Below are 23,601 nucleotides of genomic sequence, written 5' to 3'. Positions count from 1 at the left end.
CACTTAATTCAATGCTTTGTCACAGACCAGCCACAGCCTGTCCTGACTAGTAGGTGCAAGGCATAGATGCTTATCACTAATGGAGTGCCAGCCCATCTCAGGATACAGAGACACATATAAAATCACCTGGTTTGCATATGTATTATAGATGAAATGGCAATGTTTTGAATCTTCTGTACATTTCTGGGATATAGGGGAAAAACAATCAAAGGGAGCACCCAGTGGAAATAGGGACTGTGAAGCAGCAATGGAAACCACTATACCATTATGCCATGCTACAATAGATGTAAGTTCCTCATAAGGGAAACATAGGACAAATAACAAAAGTCCTTACCTGTTAGCTGACTCTAATGTAAGTGTGATGACAGGCTGTACTGCCAGACATGCCAGGACAAGTGGGGTAGTGGATGTGTAACACATGCCAGCACAGCTAGCAGGAATTTTGTAAATAATTATATGACATTTGTATATCAAACTGATCTGCACAGATGCTTGTTCTGCAAATGTATTGGTGAGGTTTGCTTATGCTAAAATGTATCAACCATGTCTTCTGCTGGAGCGAAAAGAAATGTAAATGCATTATTGTAACTAATTAAATGTATACATTGCAACAGCATATACTGGGAGAGAAGAGGTTAATCTACTTGACTAAAAAAATATTCTTGAAATTAAATTACTTTATGGGTTAAGCCATAAACATGTTATCCCACAGTTATGAATGGAGTCAGAGATGCAATGTCTGTGCTAGAGAATAGGTTGTAGCACCTGTAGGAAGAGTGGAATGGTTTTATAATTTTACGACTTCCAGCAGCTGCACCACATCTGAACAATGCTTTATCTGTGTGTACTGTAGCACATAGGTCATAAAACCTGGTAACTTCTAATGTTGGTGATAGCATGTGAAACAGAGTCAGATGACCAGATGTTTATGATGTAATTCTGTACAGAAGTAATGTTTTAATATTAGAGGAGACTAAAGTCTCAGCAGCATTCTGTATTCTGTCTTGGATCTGATAACAAGGACCACTCACCCATCTTGCCTTGCTGTATTTAGTAAGCAGGAACAGTAATTATTTTAGTCAATCAGGAATATAGTGTGACTATACTGTTTTTTTCTATAACTGTGTAAAACTTTCCAACTGTGTTATTTTTGGGTCTATATTATAGGATCGACGGTTGAAAACATCGAACACCATATGGTCGACACCATATGGTCGATGTCTTCAAATATCGAATTTATAAAAACAACAAAAAAAAAAAAGAAAAAAGTACCCTAACGGGTTTAAGCAGGGGGGCAATCCCCCACACACCCTGCTACTTAAATATACCAACTGTGAGACCGCACTACGTTGCAGTAAATGGAAGTCTCCCCTTATGGAGATATCCGTTTACATGTTCGATGTTCTCAGCTTTCACTATTCTCGTGTCGACAATATCAGCTTCGATATTGTCGGCTTTCGAGAATATAATATAGACCCATTATTTTTAATATTTCCTGTGACTGAAACTCTGGTGTTTACTGTAAATAGATATTTAGTATTCTCGTGTTCTTTTATTATTAAATATATTTAAACTTCTCATTGTGGCTGGTCCTTTTAGAAAAATATTTAAGTTTTGAGAGTATTTGCATATTTTTTTGGTGATAACTCTGGCCACCCCTGAAAGCCTTGCTGTTTGGTCAACATTACCATTTGTATTAATATTAAGTTTACTCAGTATAATTGGATACCCTTTTAAGAGCCTTATAGAAACTGACTGTTGGCAGTGAAACTGCCTTATAGTCTGGACAGAAGGTGGCATAGCTAGTAAATCTGTGCCAGCCTTTCCCAGGTGTGTGTGTGTGTGTGTGTGTGTGTGTGTGTGTGTGTGTGTGTGTGTGTGTGTGTGTGTGTGTGTGTCTGTATGTGTAAATTACATCTCAAAGAGTGTGTGTGTCACCTACTTGGAGCAGGGACATGAAGCGCTGGTTTCACAGAGATGGTGCTGGAGAACTTGGCTTGGACACTTGGCTGAGAACCTAGCCCTACAGCTGTGCCAGTGGGGAGTATTTCTGGAGACCTGGAGGGAGACAGATAAAGGCACCCAGACCCCGGGCTCAGTGTATGCCCTGTGTGCTCTTAAGGGAAATTGTGCTTGATGCAGAGAGGTCTGCATCTGGAAATAATGAGTGTATCTAATTGTATTCCAAGTGAACATCCCTCTCCAGTGTCACTGGTGAGGATTCAGGCCCAGCGTGGGGATATCACAGTAAGTAACAGAACAATTGGTGAATTTTTGTTTCACTGTGTTTGTAGGAGCATGGCAGCTGTTCTCCTGCAATCATGTCCACATCCACACCTCCACAGTTTCTCTCTCTTTTTTTTTTTGAACCATTCAATCAATTCTAGCTTAAGAGCTCACACAAATTCTCCTTTTATTACATTTTCTTTGCTCTTTTGTGTCTTTTATAACAATGAAAAATTATCCTGATTTCTTATATTTTATTTTACTTATCTACATAATTGGTTGGTGAACAGCTAAGTGTGCTAATCCAATTCAAACTTTTAGCCACGTGCCAGAATAGTATAAGCAGTCAATATAAAAATCTGAACAGATGTGAAAAAAGCACAGCTATGCATCTCCAGTAAGAGTAAAAAGTTAAAGTATATTTCCAAATATATTTAATTAATGAAGTTCTGTTCATTTTTCTATGTTCAGCTCCCACAGGTCACAGGTTCAAGTACACCCAATACTAGAACATAAAACTTGCTGGATAAAGTAAGAAATCTTGGGCCTAATGAATAAACATAATTGCTGAGTAATTCCGAGTGTGGTTTTACCTGTTGTGAAGTCTGATCGGAGGCCCACATTTCTTTTGCAGTTCCTTGGAACAGATTTGCTATTGCTTTCTGAGCTACAGTCTTCAAAGCCGCTGCTACTTCCATCGGTAGGCCTTGAGCTTCCTCTCTTACTTCCCTCTGAGTAACTGTCCAGGTGAAGACTAGGGGTATGTAAAGGTGGTAGCCCATGCTAAAAAAAATATTTAGTTAAGGATTATGAGTATGCAATTAAATGACCGGAGTTTAACTGGCAAGCATATACAATTGCCAGCTTCTAAGCTAGACTCTTGGCAGCCTCTATGCCCATTCCAACTAATTTTACAATGGCAGAGTGCATAATTAGCATCAGCTAACAATTAAATACACAGATAAAAAGTGCTATTCTACATAGATAACAAGTGTACTGTTGCTATGTTTTCCCATAGTTTACATGTTAATAATTTATAAATATATATATATATATATATATATATATATATATATATATATATATATATATATATATATCTTATGAGATAGGGCTGCTTGAGTAGAGTATATTAACTGCCAACATGAGGTTCTTAATCCTGTCAAACAAATGCTTTCAGAGAACCTCTGGCTACTGGACTAGGGTTTATATAGCGAAAACATTTCTTTATTTGTTCCAGCAATTCTCAAAGCATCATAATCTGAGAAGTATCTGCAACCGCTACCTTGAGTGCACACCCAGTAATATCAGTAGATGGTAGTAGCTGGCTTAGGCTTGTTCTGCATGCTGTTTGCAGATTTGCATAGACATCTTTGACAGGAGAGAGTGCACCTCTAATTTGAGATGAGTGATGAAAGAAAAAGTACGAAACCTCATATTTAATACATCACAAAAGGGCTAATACTGTGATCAAAAGGTGATGCTTTCCAACATGTACACCCTGGTTGGCATCGGTCCTTCATATCCCTGCTAAACATGTCCTTCGTTGCTTCAAAGTAATAATTGTGTAACCTACTTGTTATAATGCTTAGTTTGATTCTTGGTTGTGAACCACAGGCTGAGCCTGAAAATTGTCCACTTGGTGAGTGTTCTATCCTGGTCAACAAATATATAAAATAAAATACAATAAAAATGAATAAATAAGCAGAGATTGTACTTGCACTGAAATTCACTGTGGTCTAATTTGATAAACTCTGCTCTTGAATCTTCCATTACATGCCCATAACAAAAATGCCAATATACCAGTGTTGTGATATTTTATTACCAATTTCGCAGATCAGCCTTAGAGTTGGTTAGAAAAAAACAAAAATGGGAAAACCCCTACATTTCTTTCAAGCCAGTGGCAAAGTATATTAAAGATATTAGTAGAGCAAGCAAGTTGTATACCTCATATTTCTTCTTCCATACTTCCTTGGCCCACTGCTGAAGGTCATGCCAAGACAGGTAGGACTGAAATGTTGGGTCTTCAGCTAGTAAAACATTCATATGAGCTGCAACACACAGGAAAAAGTTTAATTTTGCTCTTTTTTAAAAATGTCCTTGCATCTGAACTTCATTTTTCAATGCCTAGGTGTAAAATGTTTGCACCTGAATTTTCATTTCTGTTGTAATGACCACTGCCTGTAGGATATATACACTTCCCGCATATCATAGTAATGAGAAACCTGTTAGATCACAGGTAGGAGAATGTTTTTGTACAGAGTGCCAAAAATTATAACTTCTGCTCTTGCATGTTAGCAACCTTGCACAGGGAAGTGAAAAATATGATACTTGGCTTGACAAGTGCATTATGAAAGCCTTGACTATACCAGTCATTAATTCAACAAGGCTGTTCAAGTTTGCAGATAGTCCACTATATAGTGCAGATTTTAATTATTAAACAGAAAATACAGAAAAGGTCACTTGCTGATGTTCGCCTTTTCTATAATAAGAACAAAGGAAGTAACTATAAATCTGATATATTTTTCTCAGCTTTATAGTAACAGCAATTGCATTGCTCTTTTAATGCACTATTTCGCAGAAGTCACTATGCTATGACATGGGTGTACATGAATGTTCACAAGTGTGCACTTTCTCAGATTCCTACAGTTCTTGTGTAAGTTCAACTTTATTCAGCAAATGCAAATTGACTAAATGAAGTCTTTCAAGCAGGGGTACTACCTATCACTTTTATGAGATGTACATATTTATTTATGTTTGTTTGTTGACTGGGGTGCATAGCTGGTCAAACAGAGTTACAGAAAAAAGTCTTATTCATAAAATATTCATAACTTACCTTTTGTCTTCATTGTGCCTATGTATTGGTAATTTGCAACAGAACATTTTTCTATGCAACACTGAAGCATTGAAAGTGAGGCAAAAGCACCAGCAACAATAATTAAATTCAATAATAATTTCTTCAGAGACTTGGTGATTTCTTAAAAGTCTACACAGATTAAACCACTGTAAATATTCATTACAGATAAAATAAGTAATGAGTATCCACAGTGCTGTATATCTAAATGAACTATTAGATCATTAAAACAGCGATCCCTACAGAATACTTAACTGGAACATTTCCATGTAGTCATCAGTACTTATATGGCAATGACATGTATGGCATGATCAGGCCTATGTGCTAACTTCATTGGCATAGATGGATAAAGCCTGACTATGACGCAGGTGACATGAGATAGACTAGTAGCTTGGGCACTTACTGCAGATGGCAGGAGAAGTTCGGAATAATGTGGCTTTGTTTGTTCACCTCCCTTTGGGTGCAGGTATGGAGAATCTACTGGTAGAGGCAGGCCACTGTCACTGTCCCAGTGAAACTGAGACACAGAATAGTAGCTGGATTAGTCTTGCAGTCAGAAACATGAGGTACTACCTTCCTAAGCATGTGTGTGTGTGTGTGCGTGTGTGTGTGTGTGTGTGTGTGTGTGTGTGTGTGTGTGTGTGTGTGTGTGTGTGTGTGTGTGTGTGTGTGTGTGTGTGTGTGTCGGGGGAGGAGCACCACTTAGTGCGATGCAGGGACCTTAGTACTTGCAGAAATTATTACTATACAATGAAAAATATTTTTCAACTCTTTGGTACAGCTGACTTAACAAGTAACTGCTGCAAAGTAAAATGAACTATTATCCAAATAATTCAAACAAAGTTTAGAATAATTCAAACCATATGTTACTTTATACATGTAACATCACTTTTATGATTTTTAGTAAGTCTCATATATTAGGGCGACCACGGTGGTGCAGCAGTTAGCGTTGTCATCTCACAGCTCTCTGGTTCGATCCTTGGCTGGGGTGCCTTCTGCATGTTCTTCCTGTGGTCGCGTGGGTTTCCTCTGGGTGCTCTGGTTTCCTCCCACATCCCAAAGACATGCTGTAGATGGATTGGACACTCTAAACTGGCCCTAGGTGTGAGTGTGTGCATGTGTGTGCCTTCTGTGGAGGGTTGGGCACTGGGCTGGCAACTCGACACCGTAAAAACTCCACTGCCAATCATGAGCGGACAAGTGATCCGCTGTGGCGACCCTAACTGGGAAGAAAAGCCGAAAGAAGAAGAAGTAAGTCTCATATATTCAATATAAAAGCATATTTTTTATAAACACAACATGACTGTCATCATTTTTAAACTACTTGTCCTGGTGACTGGTCTCTTTATGGAGGTAGCTTCATCTATTTTTATATCCTGCATTCCATCTGTGAGGTAGTTGGTGATGCATGGGATTTATTATCAGTTTTTTTAACTTTTCTATCATACCAGAGTGGGGTATTGTGCCAAAAGGTTTGGTCAGGCTGAGGTATGCAGTGTGAACTGTTTAACCTTCACCCATTGCTTTGGTGACCTTTTCAAAAAAAAAAAAAAAAGCCTGCCAGGTTGAGTAAGCATGCCCTTTGGAAAAATGCAAACTGAAATGGGTCCAGGGTTTGAGGTTTGGGGTTCACCATAACTGAGATAGGTCCAGGGTTTGAGGTTTGGGGTTCGGGTCCAGGGTTTGAGGTTTGAGGATCACCATGGCCTTACTGAGATGGGTCCAGGTTTGAGGTTTGGGGTTCACCATGGCCTTACTGAGATGGGTCCAGGGTTTGAGGTTTGGAGTTCACCATGGCCTTACTGAGATGGGTCCAGGGTTTGAGGTTTGGAGTTCACCATGGCCTTACTCATTAGCTCCATGATATGTTTTTCTATGGCTTTGCATTTGAGGCTGGTCAGACTTATGGGTCTGTAACTGCCTGGGGCTATGGAAGTTCCTCACATTTACAGGGGGAATAACTATAGCTGTTGTCTACTTACTTGGCACAAAATGTGTATGAATGATGAGGTTGAACAGTGTTGTTAAGGGGTAGCTAAATTGTGCTTCATGCAGTTTAAGATCCATCCAGGGAGATTTCAGGCTGAAGTTTGTTTTAGCTTTTGATAGCGCTTTTAGGACCTGCTCTTGTGTGATAGCTGGAGGCACTTTAGTTTCAGATATACCATGCAGAGATGTTGTACCAAGGTATTTACTGGAGTTAAGGGAAGATGGGTGAGTGAGGGAGGTGTTGTTGAAGATACACTATAATATCAATCTGCCATTAATTCTTTGGATGGTATGTCTGTCCTTTTGGAGGTATCTGAAATATTGCAGTGTTATTAAAACTGTGACATTCTGCTTATTTTAATTGCTGTTTGAGACTATTCTTGAACTATGGGAGACTAGATGAATCACTTATATATGGGTGACAGTTTCCAAAGACTGGGTCTCAAAATTGCAAAGTTTGGTTTGCTACATTTTTTTGTTTGAGAAGGGGATATAAAAAGATGGTGCATAATATTATCTGTATTTTAGTTTTAAGTAACATTAACAAACTCATTGACCCAGCAATACAAAATGCAAGGGTTAAATGAATAATTCCTGAAAGTAATCATACTAACCTTTTATAGAAACTGAAATACCAAACTGAATTAACTGTTCACCATTCTGATGAGTTAGTAAATAACAGCATTACATTATTAATGAGTTCTACTACCCTCAGTGTGGGCAAACATGCATTCCACACAGTCTTGCCTAAATATTAACACTACAAGGTCAAGCAGCCTCAAGATTTATAAAACAATCCGTTTTTCCACATGAGCTTGCTGTATCCAGACCATGGAGGTATAAATGGCCCATGATGATGACCCTGCTGAGATGGAGAGAAAAGGAATGAAGTGACATAAGCAGCTCACCTCTCCCAATGGGAAGGGGTGCTGCACTCCTAAGTGTGTCATCCTTCGGATTTAGTGTTAAACCGACGTCCCATCTGCTTGAGATGGTGGTAGCTCAGGTAGATGTAAAACATCCCACAGCTCCTATCAAAAAGAATAACAGAAGCTCATTCCCCTAGTAGTGCAAATATCACTTTGAGTCTCCCCTGAAAAGTGCCTACTAGCCTAGTGGGAGTAACCTGGTTAACAAAGGATAAATAAATAAAAACAAATAAGTACTATTTACAAATTTTATGTAATGGATACGTATTGAATGCATGAATTTCAATAAATGTACATTGAATCAACTGTCAAAAACTAATTACATCACAGCTAGCAATTTATTCAAACAACACAAAGCAAAACTGCAAAATAAAGTTGCATAGCATTTGAGGAAACAATCTGTCTGGCGCAAACTGCCAAGATGTAGTTTTCACCAAAGAAGCTGTATATATGTTACAGTGTTACAATGAGATCCATACTGCTGGCATCTAATGGAATGCCTATGTCACAATATAACATTGTGCTAAAGTAGGAAGTTATGCGATGTTAAAATAAAATGTATGAAAATGGGGAATGTAACACTTTTCTGCAGAATGTCTTGTGAACTGGACTTGGTGGAAGTGACAGCAATTGATGAATTAATATGTTCTGAAGTAATTTTAAATTTAACTTCTGCTCATTTAGGGTCTGCTTTTAAGATTCTTTGACATGAAGGTAGTAATAAATCAGTAATGGATTCAATTCTGGCAACCTTAGGACTTTTACTGTACTCAAGCACAATATAAACCAAAACAGTAAAAAGGCATAACCCAAGAATGGATGCCAAACATTTGAAGACAGCCAGACTAAAAAGGCAATTTTAAGTCTAAACCAGATAAAAAGTACCACTGAGAAAATAGAAAAGTTATAATAAATAAACTATAAAATAATATAAAACAATTAATAGCATAACTTTCACAACAACTTCTATTGCCAATGTTTTATACACAGTGGTCTGATTAACAGCTAGGATTACTAAAACTGTATACCAGCCTCCCTGGAGAGTATGTTGAAAGTTTTAATTTGTATAGCAAACATAACTGATCTTTTCCCTATGACATACATGTAAAATACAAATTGAACATACACCTCTTGCGATACAATGACTACATTTTTAGCCTTTATTTGGATAGCTTGTGTAACAAGCCTTTGTCACTACATGTACCGTTATCTTCACTGGTGACTTACCTACACCCTTCATTTTATTTTGTGTATTTGAAGGTAGGGTAGACTAGTTCTCATAATGTACAAAATGTTCCGCCCTTAAACGAATTTGTACAGCATAGATTGCACAGTGTATGGCAGTGTGCAACTATTTTCATGTTCTCTTTGTTTAGGAGTTACTAATTTGAACTTGTAATAACAGGAACTCTTTGGGTCTGAAAGTACAAGTGTACTTGTATACAAGAGTACAGTGTACGGGGGGGGGGGGGGTAACCTCTCCATATATAGCATATGAAATCCTGTATCATATAAGAAATCCAAATGAAGATAGTCTACTGCCTTTTTATTTTTTACTGTTGGTATGCTAAATTACCTGTAGAAATTATTTGCAGAAATGTAATGATAAAAGTTATAATACCTTCAAGTGAATAAATGTCAGATCCTCTTGTAGTGTTGTATGTCTCTTCTGTAGACTGCATTCTGTTTCTCTAAATAAAGACAATCGTTATGACAACATGCAGTAATCTTAAAGGGCAAATGTAATAACACATGGATGAGTGTCAGTGACAAAGTCTTACCCTGATGAAGCGAAATAGGACAGATATCAGCAACGAGATAGGCAGCACTCCCAGTGCTGAGACTATACCGGTTACCAGGGAGACACCAGAGACATCGATCAGACCAAGTTCAGCTGTGTACTGCAACAAGAATTAAGCAAGTGTTACTCAGTCATTGTAGAATTTCACTTACTATCACCAAGGATTAAACTCTGCTAGGTTGCTAGGGTATATACAAAGCTTACAATTATAAGCATTCTAAATATTCCAGGGTTTCCAGTACCCTAAACTAAAGTTCAGTAGTTGTGAGTGAAATAATTATGTTCCTGTTGGGCTCTGTTGTGAAACATGTTGACTGACAAAAGTGAGAACTGCTGCATGCTGGCACATTTGTACTTAACACTCAGCACGCTATGTGAAGACATATCTAGGTTATACAGAGTACTTAAAGCTACTGCTCCACAGCTGAATGTTCGAACTCTCTGAATCTCCCCGCCCCCTTGTCAGAAAGTTTCAAGGAAAACAAGAGCAGGCCTTGGGTTAGTTAGAATTATGCAGCGTTTTCTAGGAAGACCAAAGTGGGACTTGAGGTGTTTACAATAATGCAGCATTTGATATTTATATTTATATTCCTGTGCCTGCAGTTCTGTACCAGAAAAGGCAAAAGATGATAGCAAATACACTGAGTCAGTTCCCAAACTGTTACCTGTGTCAAAATGGGCATTCATATGAACCTACACAGTGAGAATTGGGGTGTGCATTCACCTATAGGTATAAATTATTAAAGAAAAAGTACATTGAAGATCACTGCATCACAAGTACTAAAAGTCAATCTCCTAAATGGCAGTAGTTTCAAACTGCATGTCACACATCAGCTTATAAGCCAGTCTGTGCAAACAAATATCATAAGCATCTTCATCTTCTAAAGAGTGTAAGGCAATGTTAGCGATATGGTGTCTATTGCTGACACATGTTTATCACCCATGGAAGTACTAAATGCTACCTATAGTGTATGGAAATGACTAAAGACTAGACACATCATAGCCAAAGCCATGTAAATCCTGGGAAGATATTAACAGAATAATAGCTAGATTCCTATGCTGAGAACAGCTATTATCCATACTTCAGGACACTCCATGTATTCACACTTGCATTTCTGTACAGCAGACATTATAAAGCAGAATATGAATCTCAGGTTTCTAATTGCCATCACTTTCTTTCACTCTGGGTATTCAGAAACACACAATGCATTGTGAAATTCTGTTTCTAGCAGGATTGCTCAGAGCATTATGAGAGAGCAACTGAGATTGTTATATAGCTACAGTATTATGTAGCTTGTGGCAAATTGTGCTACAGAGCTCTGCTGGATAATACCAAATGCAAATACAGCAGCCCAGAGGTAACTCTAATGTAAATCATGCCTGTGTTCTGTCACAGGGTTGTACATTGGGATCAAAAAAGTGTTACAGAGAAAGTCAAAAACAAATTCAGCAATATTATTTCAAAGCATGAAATAAGGATTGAATACATTAGTTTTATGGTGTACACCAGCTGCTATCTATAGCAGCTCTGAATGTGTTAGCATCACAGCAGATAAGTACTGAGCATGTGCATGACAGAGCATGACTATCTGTATTAGTCTGTATGTGCGTGTGAGACTGTCAGGGTGTCTGTGACTGTAAACTTGTCACAACAGCTACTTCCATCAGTGAGTGTGTATGTGTGCCTGTAGCCATCTGTGCAACGGTGTTGTGTGGGTTATTAGGGGAAATGTTTAATGCAATTATTCCACCAGCATTAAGTAATCAATTCAAGGGTGAGCAAACAAGTTGGTAGTGAGGCTTTGCTCCACTCTTGTCTCTGAATCACCAGTTAGAACAAAAGTGCTGCTACTAGAACATAACCACAAATGTTTTTAGCACTACAGAATTAACTTCTTTGAACTCTCCCACTAATGGAAAAGTCTACCAAAGCACGCACTCTCTCTCTCTCTCTCTCTCTATATATATATATATATATATATATATATATAGAAAGCATTATCATCTCCTTTAAAAGCATGTCACATCATAACTTCATAGACAGTATACCCAAACAATGTCAGTATATTCTGTTTGCTGCCGTTTCTATCCTCCCTGCCTATGACCATTGTTAGTAGCTACTCAGTGCACACTCCTTTATTGTCAGTGCCAGTGGCACAACAGGTAGTACACTCCTCTTCAGTGCAGAAGGCAGTGGGTTCCATTCCCACATCAACTAGTTAGATTGCTGACACTGACACTGCAGTGCAGCACAGGGGAGGTGGCTGCACTCCTGAGTCTGTTGTCCTTCAGGTGAAATGTTAAACTGATAAACAGTCCCATCTACCTGAAGTGGTGGTAGCTCAGGTGGATATAAAAGACAAAAGCACAAAGGAGAAGGGTGCCAGACAAACTATAACCACAAATACAATACAAAGGCACCACAATTCACGGACAGTCCAAATGACAAGTCAGGCTTCAGATAAATGTGTTTAATGCTTAACTTTTTCACCTCATTTTCGTCTTGAACGTCATCAGATAAAACAGTCAATTAATTAAAACCCTACCATTTATATATACTGTATTAGTAAAATAAATTGCCCAATTAAACGCTTAATTTCAATTAATTAACATTAGTCAAGAATGTCAAGAAAAAATACACAAAGCACAGCTCAACTGTAGTTTAATTCTATTAAACGTTTTAACTGTAGCTCAACAAAAAGAAAAGAAATTAAATAGAAAAATGCTCACTTTATTAACAGAAATAAAGCTTTTGGGAAATTACCCTTCCTCAGTATTCAAATACAGTACTAAAATCCACCATTTGTATATAAAATAACACATGACACAGCCAACCAATGAGATTATAAAAACAATTAACAATAAAAACATACATATGCAAAAAAACATTCCTATATATTTTTTATAAAATCACATGGATATTCATCATGAATATGTAAAACATCATTTATATTGTTTTTGTCTGGCTATTAATACAGGTTTAATAGTTACCATGTTATTAAGTCCAGGTGCTCTGTCTGCTTCAAGCCTAGTAATCCATTTATACGCAGACATTTCTAATTTATTATTTATGTCTCCCTGTCTTGAACTTTTATATACTATCTCTAGGACTTTAAATTTAATGTTGTGAGACACCCCTTTATCAATTTTGTGTTTAGCTAGGGCATTAGACATAGCACCTCTCCTTATCTCGGATTTGTGCTCAATTATACGATCTTTAAGTCATCTTGAGCATTTTCCCACATAAAATCCATTGCATTGTACACATGCTGCTAAATACACAATTGTCATATTACATGTGGCTTGATATTTTATCTCATACACTATTTTATTTACTGGATGCTTAAAAGACTGTTAATTACAGATGTCTATGCAACAACTACAGTTAAAGCAAGGGGTTGTACCAAAATTGTGCATCTCTGGACTCACTAAATTCACTTCAAAATCTTTATAACACAATTGCCTTTTAAGGTTATTTCTATTTCTATAGGCAAATCGAGGTACATTACCCAGTATCACAGATAACTCAGGTAATGATGTTAATATTCGCCAATTCTTTCAAATTATTGCCTCCACATATTTTGTCATACAGTTGTAGGTTGTGACATATCTCAAAATGGAGGCAGAATTAATCACCTCCTCTTCATTTAAAGTACACTCAGCAAAATGTGGAGGTGCTAAAGAATTTCTGTTCCTTAATATGTTGTTTCTTATTTTTAGGACATATTCATTATCATAGCCTCTACTTTCAAACTCTTTGCACAAAACTTCCGTCTCTTCCTCACACTGTATCAAATCGGTGTTCAATCTACTGACCCTTAATAGTTATTAACAATTCCTCCAAACACATGTTTAGCATGCATACTTTTGTCATGCATATACTTGTTCACTTGTACATCCTTTCTATGAACACACGTTTTCAATACACCAGATTCCTTATGCAATTCAACATCTAAATATGAAATTTTACCATAAGAAAAGTCCATAGTAAATTTCAGAAAACTCATAGTATTGTTTAGAATTATACAAATCTTATTAGCTGTTGCTCATCACCCTTCCACATCAAAAAGCAATCATCTACAAAACACTGGTAAAAAGGATATTTCCTTTAAACGGATTCTCATCACTCATAACATGATCTTTTTCCCATTGACTCAATACAATGTTGGCGTACATATTAGCCATGGGAGTACCCATGGCTACACCAGCTATTTGTAGATAAGGCTGTCCATTAAAGAGAAAGACATTTTTATCTAAGACAATTTCTATTATGCTACAAAGGGTCTCTGTTTCTCCCTCCATCATATTTGTATTACTGCACAAAAATGCACGGATGGCATTTATTCCATATTCATTTGATATTACAGTAAATAAGGAGTCTATATCTAAAGTCACTAATGTACATTCACATGCTGTATTATCCTTATACCATGCATATTACTTTTTTATAAAATCTCCAGTATCTTTTATATAACTTGGACATATTGGCAAGTATTTACTCAGTATTTTTGAACATATATTGATAAAGGCTCAGTTGCCCACCCTCTTCCTGAGACAATAGGTCTCATGGGTGGTTTAACTAAAGATTTATGCAACTTAAGGTATTCTGTAGGTTACTGGAACAACCGGACATGATATTGAAAAGTAATTAAAGAGCTCAAGTGTAATATCCCCTTGCGTTTGCATCTCATAAACAAACATATTTACCTTTGTAATAATCCTCTTCACATCACTAAAAGAAATTTCTTTAAAAGTGACCCTATCCTTCAAAAAATCGTTCATTAATTCAGTATATACAAATTTATCAAATATAACTGTCGCTTCCCCCTCGTCGGCTTGTTTGATTACTATATTCTTATTTTCGCACAATTCCTTACAGGCTAAAGACTCGGCGTAAGACATATTAAAACATTTCACTTTTTGTTTTCCAATTAAAACATTGTTATACAATTGTCTTAATTCATTTTTACAGACCTCATTAAAAGCATTCAATATCGGACAGTTGTTTGGAATGAATGTACTCTTTTTCTTAAAGATAAAAAATTGTTCGTTATCCACCTCTTTAAATAACATTTTTAAACATACATTTTTAACAAAAACCTAAAGGTCAGTTAAAGCTTCAACAATTGTGTCCCTACCACTAGGATTAAATTGTAGTCCTTTGTTCAATAAACTTTCTACTGCAGGTGTAAGCTCAAGGCTTGATAAATTTAAAACAGAGCTCTTTGGCTTACCAGTCACTTGCAACCCTGCTTGTTCTGGGGTAGCGTACTGTCATTCTTTCTCTTGCCTGATATTGAATTTTTCTGTTGTTGGGAATGCCCTCTTGACTGTGGGTGCTTGTTGACTTCCACCTTCTCTGGCAGTTTTGTTACTATCGGCTGAGTCAGTTTTAAAAATATCTCTGCATTCTTACTTTTCGTCAGTGTAGATGTCATTTCAGTAGCTCCATTCTCCGCTGGTACGTTTGCCAGATTCAAGGAGGAGCCAGCCCTGCTCACCTGATTGTTATTAGCTTGCTGACCAACCACCTCCTTTACTGCATTATCCTCCATATTACGATCAGGTTGTTGCATTGTCTGTAGACGCCCATCTCTGTTGTAGAAGGTGTTATTGGTTAAAGATTTATTACCATTTTCAAATTGTCTGATTTCCGAAAAACTATCTAATTCATCCATCCTATTCATTTTTTTGCATTCTTTAGGATGAGATTTATTAGCTATATAAGTTTTTGGCCATGAGAAGATGTGCCCAATCCTGAAATCATTAATGTCTCTTTGCAACTTATGCTGCTTAGTAGCCTGTAGTTTATTGTCCAAGATGTTCATTCCATTTAACATCAGCTGATATAAACCAGCGTCACTCATAAAATTGGCAGATCTGGTTAATTCATTCCCCACATGTATGATTTCATTTGAGAGTTCTTTCTCTATATTTATGAAGTGTTCATTCATCAAAACCATATAGTCTCTGCTCAATTTTAAATTTAACTGTTGCCATGCTTTCAGGAGCTCAGGATATGTGTTTGCATACACTGGCATCTTTAAAATGGCAGTGTTTTGTGCTATTTTATATAAAAGTGGTGGATTTTAGTACTGTATTTGAATACTGAGGAAGGGTCATTTCCCAAAAGCTTTATTTCTGTTAATAAAGTGAGTGTTTTTCTATTTAATCATTTTCTTTTTGTTGAATAAAAAATACACAAAATATCTTCAAAAGTTAAAAAACTTTTCCATAAGGGAAACCAGTCATATATATGTATGTATAACAATGTTGTTGTTGTTTGTCTTTTCGGCTTTTCCTGGTTAGGGGTCGCCACAGTGGAACTCCGGTCTGCTAATGACTGGTGCCGAGTTGCCAGCCCGACACCCAACCTTCAGCAAAGGCACACCCATTCACGCATGTTTTTCGGAGGCCACTCGACCGTGAGAATCGAACAGGAGAACCTCTTGCTGTGAGGCAACGCAACCGCTGTACCACCGCGTCAACTAAATTTTTTTTAAAAAATTACAGTCTTTAATAATCAAGTTAAAAATCTGTTTAAAGACCTAATAATGTTCCTTTGTGCAAAGTTCCATTTGTAACAATTCCTCCACCTAGTGGACAAAGCCCACATAGCAAATAGAAATAAAAATGAACCGGACAAAATTTCACCAATGGTAAAATAGAAAACCATTCTTTTTAATCTCATAAGCTTGATTAATTGTTAATTGAAATTAAGGGTTTAATTGGATGATTTATTTTACTAATACAATATATATAAATGGTAGGGTTTTAATTGATTTACTTTTTTATCTGATGGAGTTCAAGATGAAAACGCAATGAAAAAGTTAAGCATTAAACATGTTTATCTGAAGCCTGACTTGTCGTTTGGATTGTCCGTGAATTGTGGTGCCTTTGTATTGTATTTGTGGATATTAAAGACCCCACAACACCTATCAAAAAGAGTAGGGGCCCTTTATTTAAAACAACATGAAAAACTATTTACACATTTACATATTTACAAAATGTACATAATTACAAGCACATATATACCCATTTTTTTTACCATGTTGCGCATTTCTTATAACATCCTCATTGTTATTCTACCAAAATTGACCTCCACTCCTACTTCTACAACCATAATCTAATTTTTCACAATATATCTGCCAAAATCCATCTCCTATTAAAAAAATGAATTCAGTCTTTCCTTCCAAATAACCCACATTACATAAAACACATTCTTATGTACCATTCTCAGATATTCTTTCTTGTTCTTTTAATATCCATACATAGTCATGTTCATATCAATACCATTCACTTAATATTCTCAAGTGGGATAAGCTGATTCTTAAAGTAGAACAGGGAGGATTGGGTTTACCCAGTTTGAAGGGGTATTTCAGAGCTACACAGTTAAGACTCCTATACAAAGCACAAATAGAAAATATAGTTCAAAATGGAAAGGGATGATGATGAAACAGGAAGGAAGCTCAAGAAACAACAGACTGTGGATTTGGATGCAGGTCTTTAAGGAGAATAACAATAATCATAGAGTATTATAGATAATAAGATATTGATGATAAGATTATATAGGAATAGTCCAGGATCTTCTGCTTCTACTGACAATCCCCACCAGATCCCCTGAGAAGTGTGCATGCATGCTGCTCTAGATTTACTTCACTCATGGCTGCCCCCCAAGGGAAGGATTTCTGAAAATTATCCTGCAAACAACTGAAGGCAAAAGGACTCGCTACTGGGATTTTTAGTCTCTTCAATCTTCTTATGTAGGTGGTAACTAATTACTGCATCTAGTTGTTAGTGCTTTTACTTACTTTTATTTTATTGGCATAGGGTGCACACTTGCAAGGTCTTTTTCCTCTTTTTCCATTCCCTGCCATTGCTACTAACTGTCACTAGGTGGCAGCAGAACACTACCAAACAAATGAATCTTAGCCCAGTTAAGCAGCTCATCCTGTAAGCAGGACAGTGCTCTACAGTTATTTAAGTTCTCCAATATTTCAGTGTACTGTAAGGTCACCCTAGTCCCTTCACAGCAGTTATTTTTCCATTCATTGTGAATAAATAGTGGAAATGCAGTAACTGGCATACTCCCTGCGATTAAGGGACAATGCTACTTACCTTCATTACTTAGACTTTTAATACTTTTTTTTCAGCTCTTACCTCCTAGGTAGGGCTCTACCTACTCCACTCCCCCTTGCTTCGTTCAGGCTTGTTCTGCTCCACCTACCCTACCCCCATTCCCACACACCCCTAGCTCATTTCCTTTATACCTAACCTTACCACACCAACATCCAACCCCCATCCCTCAGCCAATCATGCAAACAACCACCACCACCCTCTTCTCCTCCTTTGCTCTCATATTATACACTCTACATATACTACATCCCCACTCACAAAGTTGCTGCAGTCCATCCTGTCAGTATACTTCAGAATCCCTACACCTTTCATGGGGTTATATCTATACAATCCTACTACTTCTAACAAACCAAACATGTACTCTCATCAAATAATTCTAACACTAACACTCACCATCACGGCCCATCTAACCTCACCCTACTTCAACAACATTACAATCCCCAACATACATCACCCCACCTCAACTTCACTTCCAACATTCACTAACTACCACTTACTCATCTCACCTCACTTTTTAACCACACCACCTATAACCTATGCCCCTACAGACTCCTCCATTATCAAAGCAAATCTAGCGTATCTATACAATGTGACTTAGCCTTCTCCAAATACCTGCAAACAATAATAATCATTGCCTCTCACCTGCTTTGTAGTGGTGATATCAACCCCAACCCAGGTCCAATAACAAGTCCAACACATCACCAAAATCAGCCTACAACCAATACTAGCCTACTTAAGAAAACATCCAATATTCTAATAATAAATCGTAACATAAGAAGTATCCTTAACAAAACCACTGAACTCCATACAACCATAGCATTATTCTTACCTGACATCTTCCTCACAGACACATGGCTTAAACCACACATTAAAAACAAAGAAATATTTCCCCCTGCTTATACCATACTACAATAAGACTGTACAAAAAGAGGAGGCGGAGTCTCTTTTCTATATCAGAACATCAGTGTTGAACTATTTAACATTGAAATCCCTGCATTTAATAACTCAGAGATCCTACTTGCTAAGGTAAGACTAAATATGCAAAAACAGCTAAATATCTTAGGATCATATATCCCTCCAGGAGATAACATCAAAACCCTAGAATCTCTTCTCCACTGGACATCAGAAACCCTCCCCATGAAACCATTATACTAGGTGACTTCAATATTTATCGGACCTCACTTAAATCACCCCACCCCTTAAATCATATTAACCTTTACAGCTTCTCACAGCTTATACAAACCCCTACTAGGGTAGACAAAACCTCAAAAAAAAATCAATACTAGACTGGATTCTTACCAATCACCCATCTTCCACCCATAATTTCGGTATACTAGCTGACACTCTAAGTGACCACCTCCGAACCTTCTTCAGCAGAGACCAAACTAAACTCACTAGAACTAGCTCTCTTAATACATTGGATACACTAAAAGGGCTGCTGACCTTAATACAGCCCTTAAACACTCTAACTGGTCCCCTCTTTTAACACTTCCTTTAGACGAAGCAGTTGAGTATTTCAACACTATCTTCTTAAGCCTTCTCAACCAACTTGCCCCACCAAGACAGATCCACATTAAAGCCATCTGTGCCCCATGGCTTACCAAGAGCACTAGGCAACTTATGAAACAAAGGGACAAAGCATGGGACACCTGGCACAAAAACAAAACTACTCCTAATATGCAAACATTCTTACAACTGAGAAACACTGTAAAAAGAAACAAAGCAGAGTAGGCAAACAAAAATATTATAGTGAAATTCAAACTAAGGACAATAACAACCCACAAAAGTTATGGGCTACTATAAACAATATTTTACAATATTTTCCAACCAGATAAATCACCAACTCCTGATCCAAACATAGACACCACCTCTATAAACACAGCCACTCAATTCAATGAGTACTTTACCAACTCTATACCAATGCAGTCAACAGACATACTCTCCTCAACACCCACTATACCATATAAGCCATCAAATAACACCAACTCCTTCACCCTTCAACCTGTACCAACTTAAACCATCTAGAGACACCTAACCAAACATAAACCCACCACCCTAGCAGTAGATAAACTACCTGCCAAATTCCTACAAATAGCTGTCAATGCCATTTCCTACCCAATTGTTATAATCATTCATAGATCAATCTCAGAACAAAAGGTACAATTTCTCTGGAAAATCTCCTATATTATACCAATACACAAAGAGGGCACCTCCACTGACCTAATGAACTACCACCCTATATCTATACTTTCCCCACTGGCTAAAATACTGGAAAAATATATCCACACCCAGATCCTAACAATCTTCTTGCTGAAATTCAACATGGATTCCATCCCAACCATACCACTTCCACTGCACTCATCTATTTTAGTAACCTGGTAAATATGCAATGTAACAACGGCCAACTAGCGTCTGCAGTTTTCCTTGACTTATCAAAGGCATTTGATAGTCTTCCATACAAAGCTTCTAGCATCCTAGGGCACCTACGTTTCACTATATTTACAAATAATCTTCACAAAGCCATCCCTCCAGCAAACTTGGTTCATTATGCTGACAACTCCACCTTAATCTGCTCTGCTAAAGAGATGATTTAATAAAGATGTTTCTTTAAAAAAGGCAGGAATTGAATAATGTATGTACTGTTTATTGGGTTATATGATATACTGCAATATATGTGAAGTAAAATGTTTATGTTAATTATAGTGTGATTACTTTTATATGAATGTAAATTTGCCTGTGTTACAAGTAATAATTCAATGAAGGTTTTTGGAAAAAAAATTCTCCTATTATTCTCTAAACTCTGTAATACAATTTTATACATTTTCACATGCTTTACTTTGTCTTCTTTTCTTGCATCATTCCTGCTATAGGACAAAAAACACATTTTTAGACTTCTTTTCAAATTCAGTCCAACATTCAGACCTGTTTTTATAGAATTCCCTCCATACCTGCAATATTTTCCACTCTCCATTTTCACTGTATAATTTCCCATTTACTCATTTTATTTCCTTACCTGTTTTAATATACTTCCTTTCTTCCATCACTTCCATCCATATTGCTAAATGGTCAAAAAACTGTAAGAACTGTAACACCATCTGCTATACTGAAACTTTTGATAATACTATAAGTCTATTAACTATTGTCTCACACAGCTAATTCACATCTTAATACTTCCGATATTTTTTACATCTTTCCTTTTCTTTTTACACTTTCCCCTTAATTCATGATTAAAGTACCCTGCAATTATAATTTTCATACTAACCACCACATAGTCCAATATTGGATGAAACATATTCTCTCTTTCCTTGCTAGTTATATATGCATATAATGTTCTCTCCACCTCACACCCATAACAGTTAACTTTCCCATCCTTACATCTTGTATTTGCATTTTTTTAACACAGCCACTCCAGAACAATGTTGACTTCCTAAGTTCCATATTTTATTTCCACCACAACATCATTTTGCTTGCAGCCTTTCTTCACATGCCAGGAATCTTACATTCTCTAAGAGAATAACATCCACATCACATTTAGCAACACCATTCTAGTATCCCTATCCATCTTGCAGTGTTAATAATACTATTTACATGTACTGAAAAATACTCTAAAATTGTTGTTTTTCCTTCTTTTTAAGTTCAGGGGAATATTTTAAATTTTTTTAAATTATTTTTACTCAACCCAGTTGAATATTTTTCTTGGGTTTATGCACAAATAATTTCCGATTTTCAGAATCAAAATGTTCACTTGCAAAAACTTAAAAAAAATTATTGGTATCAATCCCTTCTCCTGACTTCTCTTTCTATATGTACTCTCTGTCCTCATTTTCTCCCTCCATGTTTGTTTTCTTCTTCTACGGCTTCTTCACCTAATTCACCTTTTCACCCTACCTCTTGTTGTCCTTCCTCATATATGTTCTCTTACCTTTCACCTTCTTTTTAATTTTTTATTGTTTGCTGTTGACAGTCCAGGTTTGGTTGGATGATCGAGTTTTCAGAAACTCAAACTTCATAAGGTTGAGACTATATGTTAAATTTTCCAAAAACTCAAGCATTTGCATGAAGACTGTAGAACAGTGGAGATCAAGGAATTTACCCCTTTCCCCGCTGTAGTGCAATCTTGGAGTTGGTATATAGAATTTGCAGGGGGGTAAGGGGGTGTACATATAGATTTTGGTTGTTTTGTTTTATTCAAGTTTTTGGAAAGTTGAACAAATGGTCTCGACCATGTGAAGTTTGGGCTTCTGAAAACTTGGATCATCTGATATAAACCCAACAATCTATCCAAAAGTGTCCCCTTTTTTACACAACCTTATAGACACACACCGTCTTGCTGTATGTCTTCAGTCCCCACTATTGTTACATTGCACCTTGTCACAATTCTTAATTAAATGAGAAATGTCTCCACAAAAAAAAAAAAAAAAAAAAAAAAAAATGATGTAGGCTGGCCAGCATATCTTAATGTTCCTCTATGACTGGCACCCTGAATAACACTTGGCAAGTGTTTCACTTTGTGTTTTCTTTCACATTTCTAAACAGCTCCCAACCTCCACCCTCCATTGCATAAGTTTCTCATCTTTAACTTTCACAGTAGTATCAACAGTTTCACACAAACCCTGCATGCATTTTTATCACTATCTTCTTCCAGTTCATTAGTTCTAAATTGCAAAGTAACTTTTTTAATATTTGACCGGAAAACAAATAATTGTTCCACAAATAAATGTCTGTCTTTTTGTTATACAGTTCCAGAAATTTCATCATCAGTCTATCTGTTTCAAATGTTGTCACAAAATGTTCCGGTCCCAATATGTACAAAAGATAGACTTTCTTGAGCTTTAGAACTCAAAACAGTTACCAGATTGCCCCATAGATAATATCTGTGTCGATTGCAGTGTAATTTATTTGTTCTTATTCTCACAGTTGGTCTTCTCTTCTTTTTAAAAACAGTTTTACTCGCGGTTTGTTGCTTCTCTCCCTTTCTTGTCTGCTGTCACTGCTGCATATGTTTTTGTTACTCTATTATCTGCTGCACAAAGCCGTACACCATCTCATTTTGTTGCTGTTTTCCTCTTTTACTTTCACTGCTGAATACATTTTAACTGCTGCATTCTCTGCTGCCACTTCACCTGTGTCCTCTTCCACATTACCATCTTCAGTGCTTCTGAAAAAAATCTCACCCTACGAAAAAGCAAAACTGTCACCTGGATCATCCTGTTGGATTATTTTTAACAGATCATCATCTGCAAGCTCTGCTGATGCCAGTTCTGTTAACTGCACCACTTCCTTCTCCATGAAGACAGCAAAACACTGCTCATTTGTAACATACACCACACAGGAATCTTTATTTACATTCCATATAGAACAAATTTTTGTCACAGTCTCATTTTCCACCTCCATACTCTTCACAGCTTTTCTCTTCCCCTCCACGCTGCTGCTGCACCCAGTAGGCCTCTTCATTGTTGCTGTAGTAGTCCCCCTGCACCAACTGGCAGATCCAAAGAGTAAGGGAAGTTGCTCAATTCCCTGACCAAATTAGGTAAGTTAAATGCTACCTCAGGCCTCCTCAGAAAAGAAGCCACTAGCCTCCTGGGACTAACCCAATCAACAAATGGTAAATAAATTAAAAATACATACATTAATGAGTAGAGTGTGGAAAGCTATGCAAGACT

General features: G+C 37.0%; 1 protein-coding gene across 1 annotated transcript in view; it reads right to left on the bottom strand.

The window, feature by feature from the left end:
• The window catches only part of PKD1L1 (polycystin 1 like 1, transient receptor potential channel interacting), a 1,345,235-nt gene that overhangs the window by 436,185 nt on the left and 885,449 nt on the right, over window positions 1-23,601 (bottom strand). Inside the window, exons 34-38 of the mRNA XM_044065604.1 lie at window positions 15,301-15,840; window positions 9,780-9,899; window positions 9,620-9,689; window positions 4,174-4,277; window positions 2,820-3,009 (exon numbers count right to left, since the gene is read on the bottom strand). Coding sequence (XP_043921539.1) covers window positions 2,820-3,009; window positions 4,174-4,277; window positions 9,620-9,689; window positions 9,780-9,899; window positions 15,301-15,840 — 1,024 coding nt within the window. The remainder of the gene's footprint in view (window positions 1-2,819; window positions 3,010-4,173; window positions 4,278-9,619; window positions 9,690-9,779; window positions 9,900-15,300; window positions 15,841-23,601) is intronic.

Source organism: Protopterus annectens, chromosome 3.part0 (assembly GCF_019279795.1).
Source record: "Protopterus annectens isolate FY-2018-M chromosome 3.part0, PAN1.0, whole genome shotgun sequence".
Classification (NCBI taxonomy): Eukaryota; Metazoa; Chordata; order Ceratodontiformes; family Protopteridae; genus Protopterus; species Protopterus annectens.
Note: the sequence above shows the minus strand (reverse complement) of the source record. Positions and strands in the feature narration are given on the sequence as shown.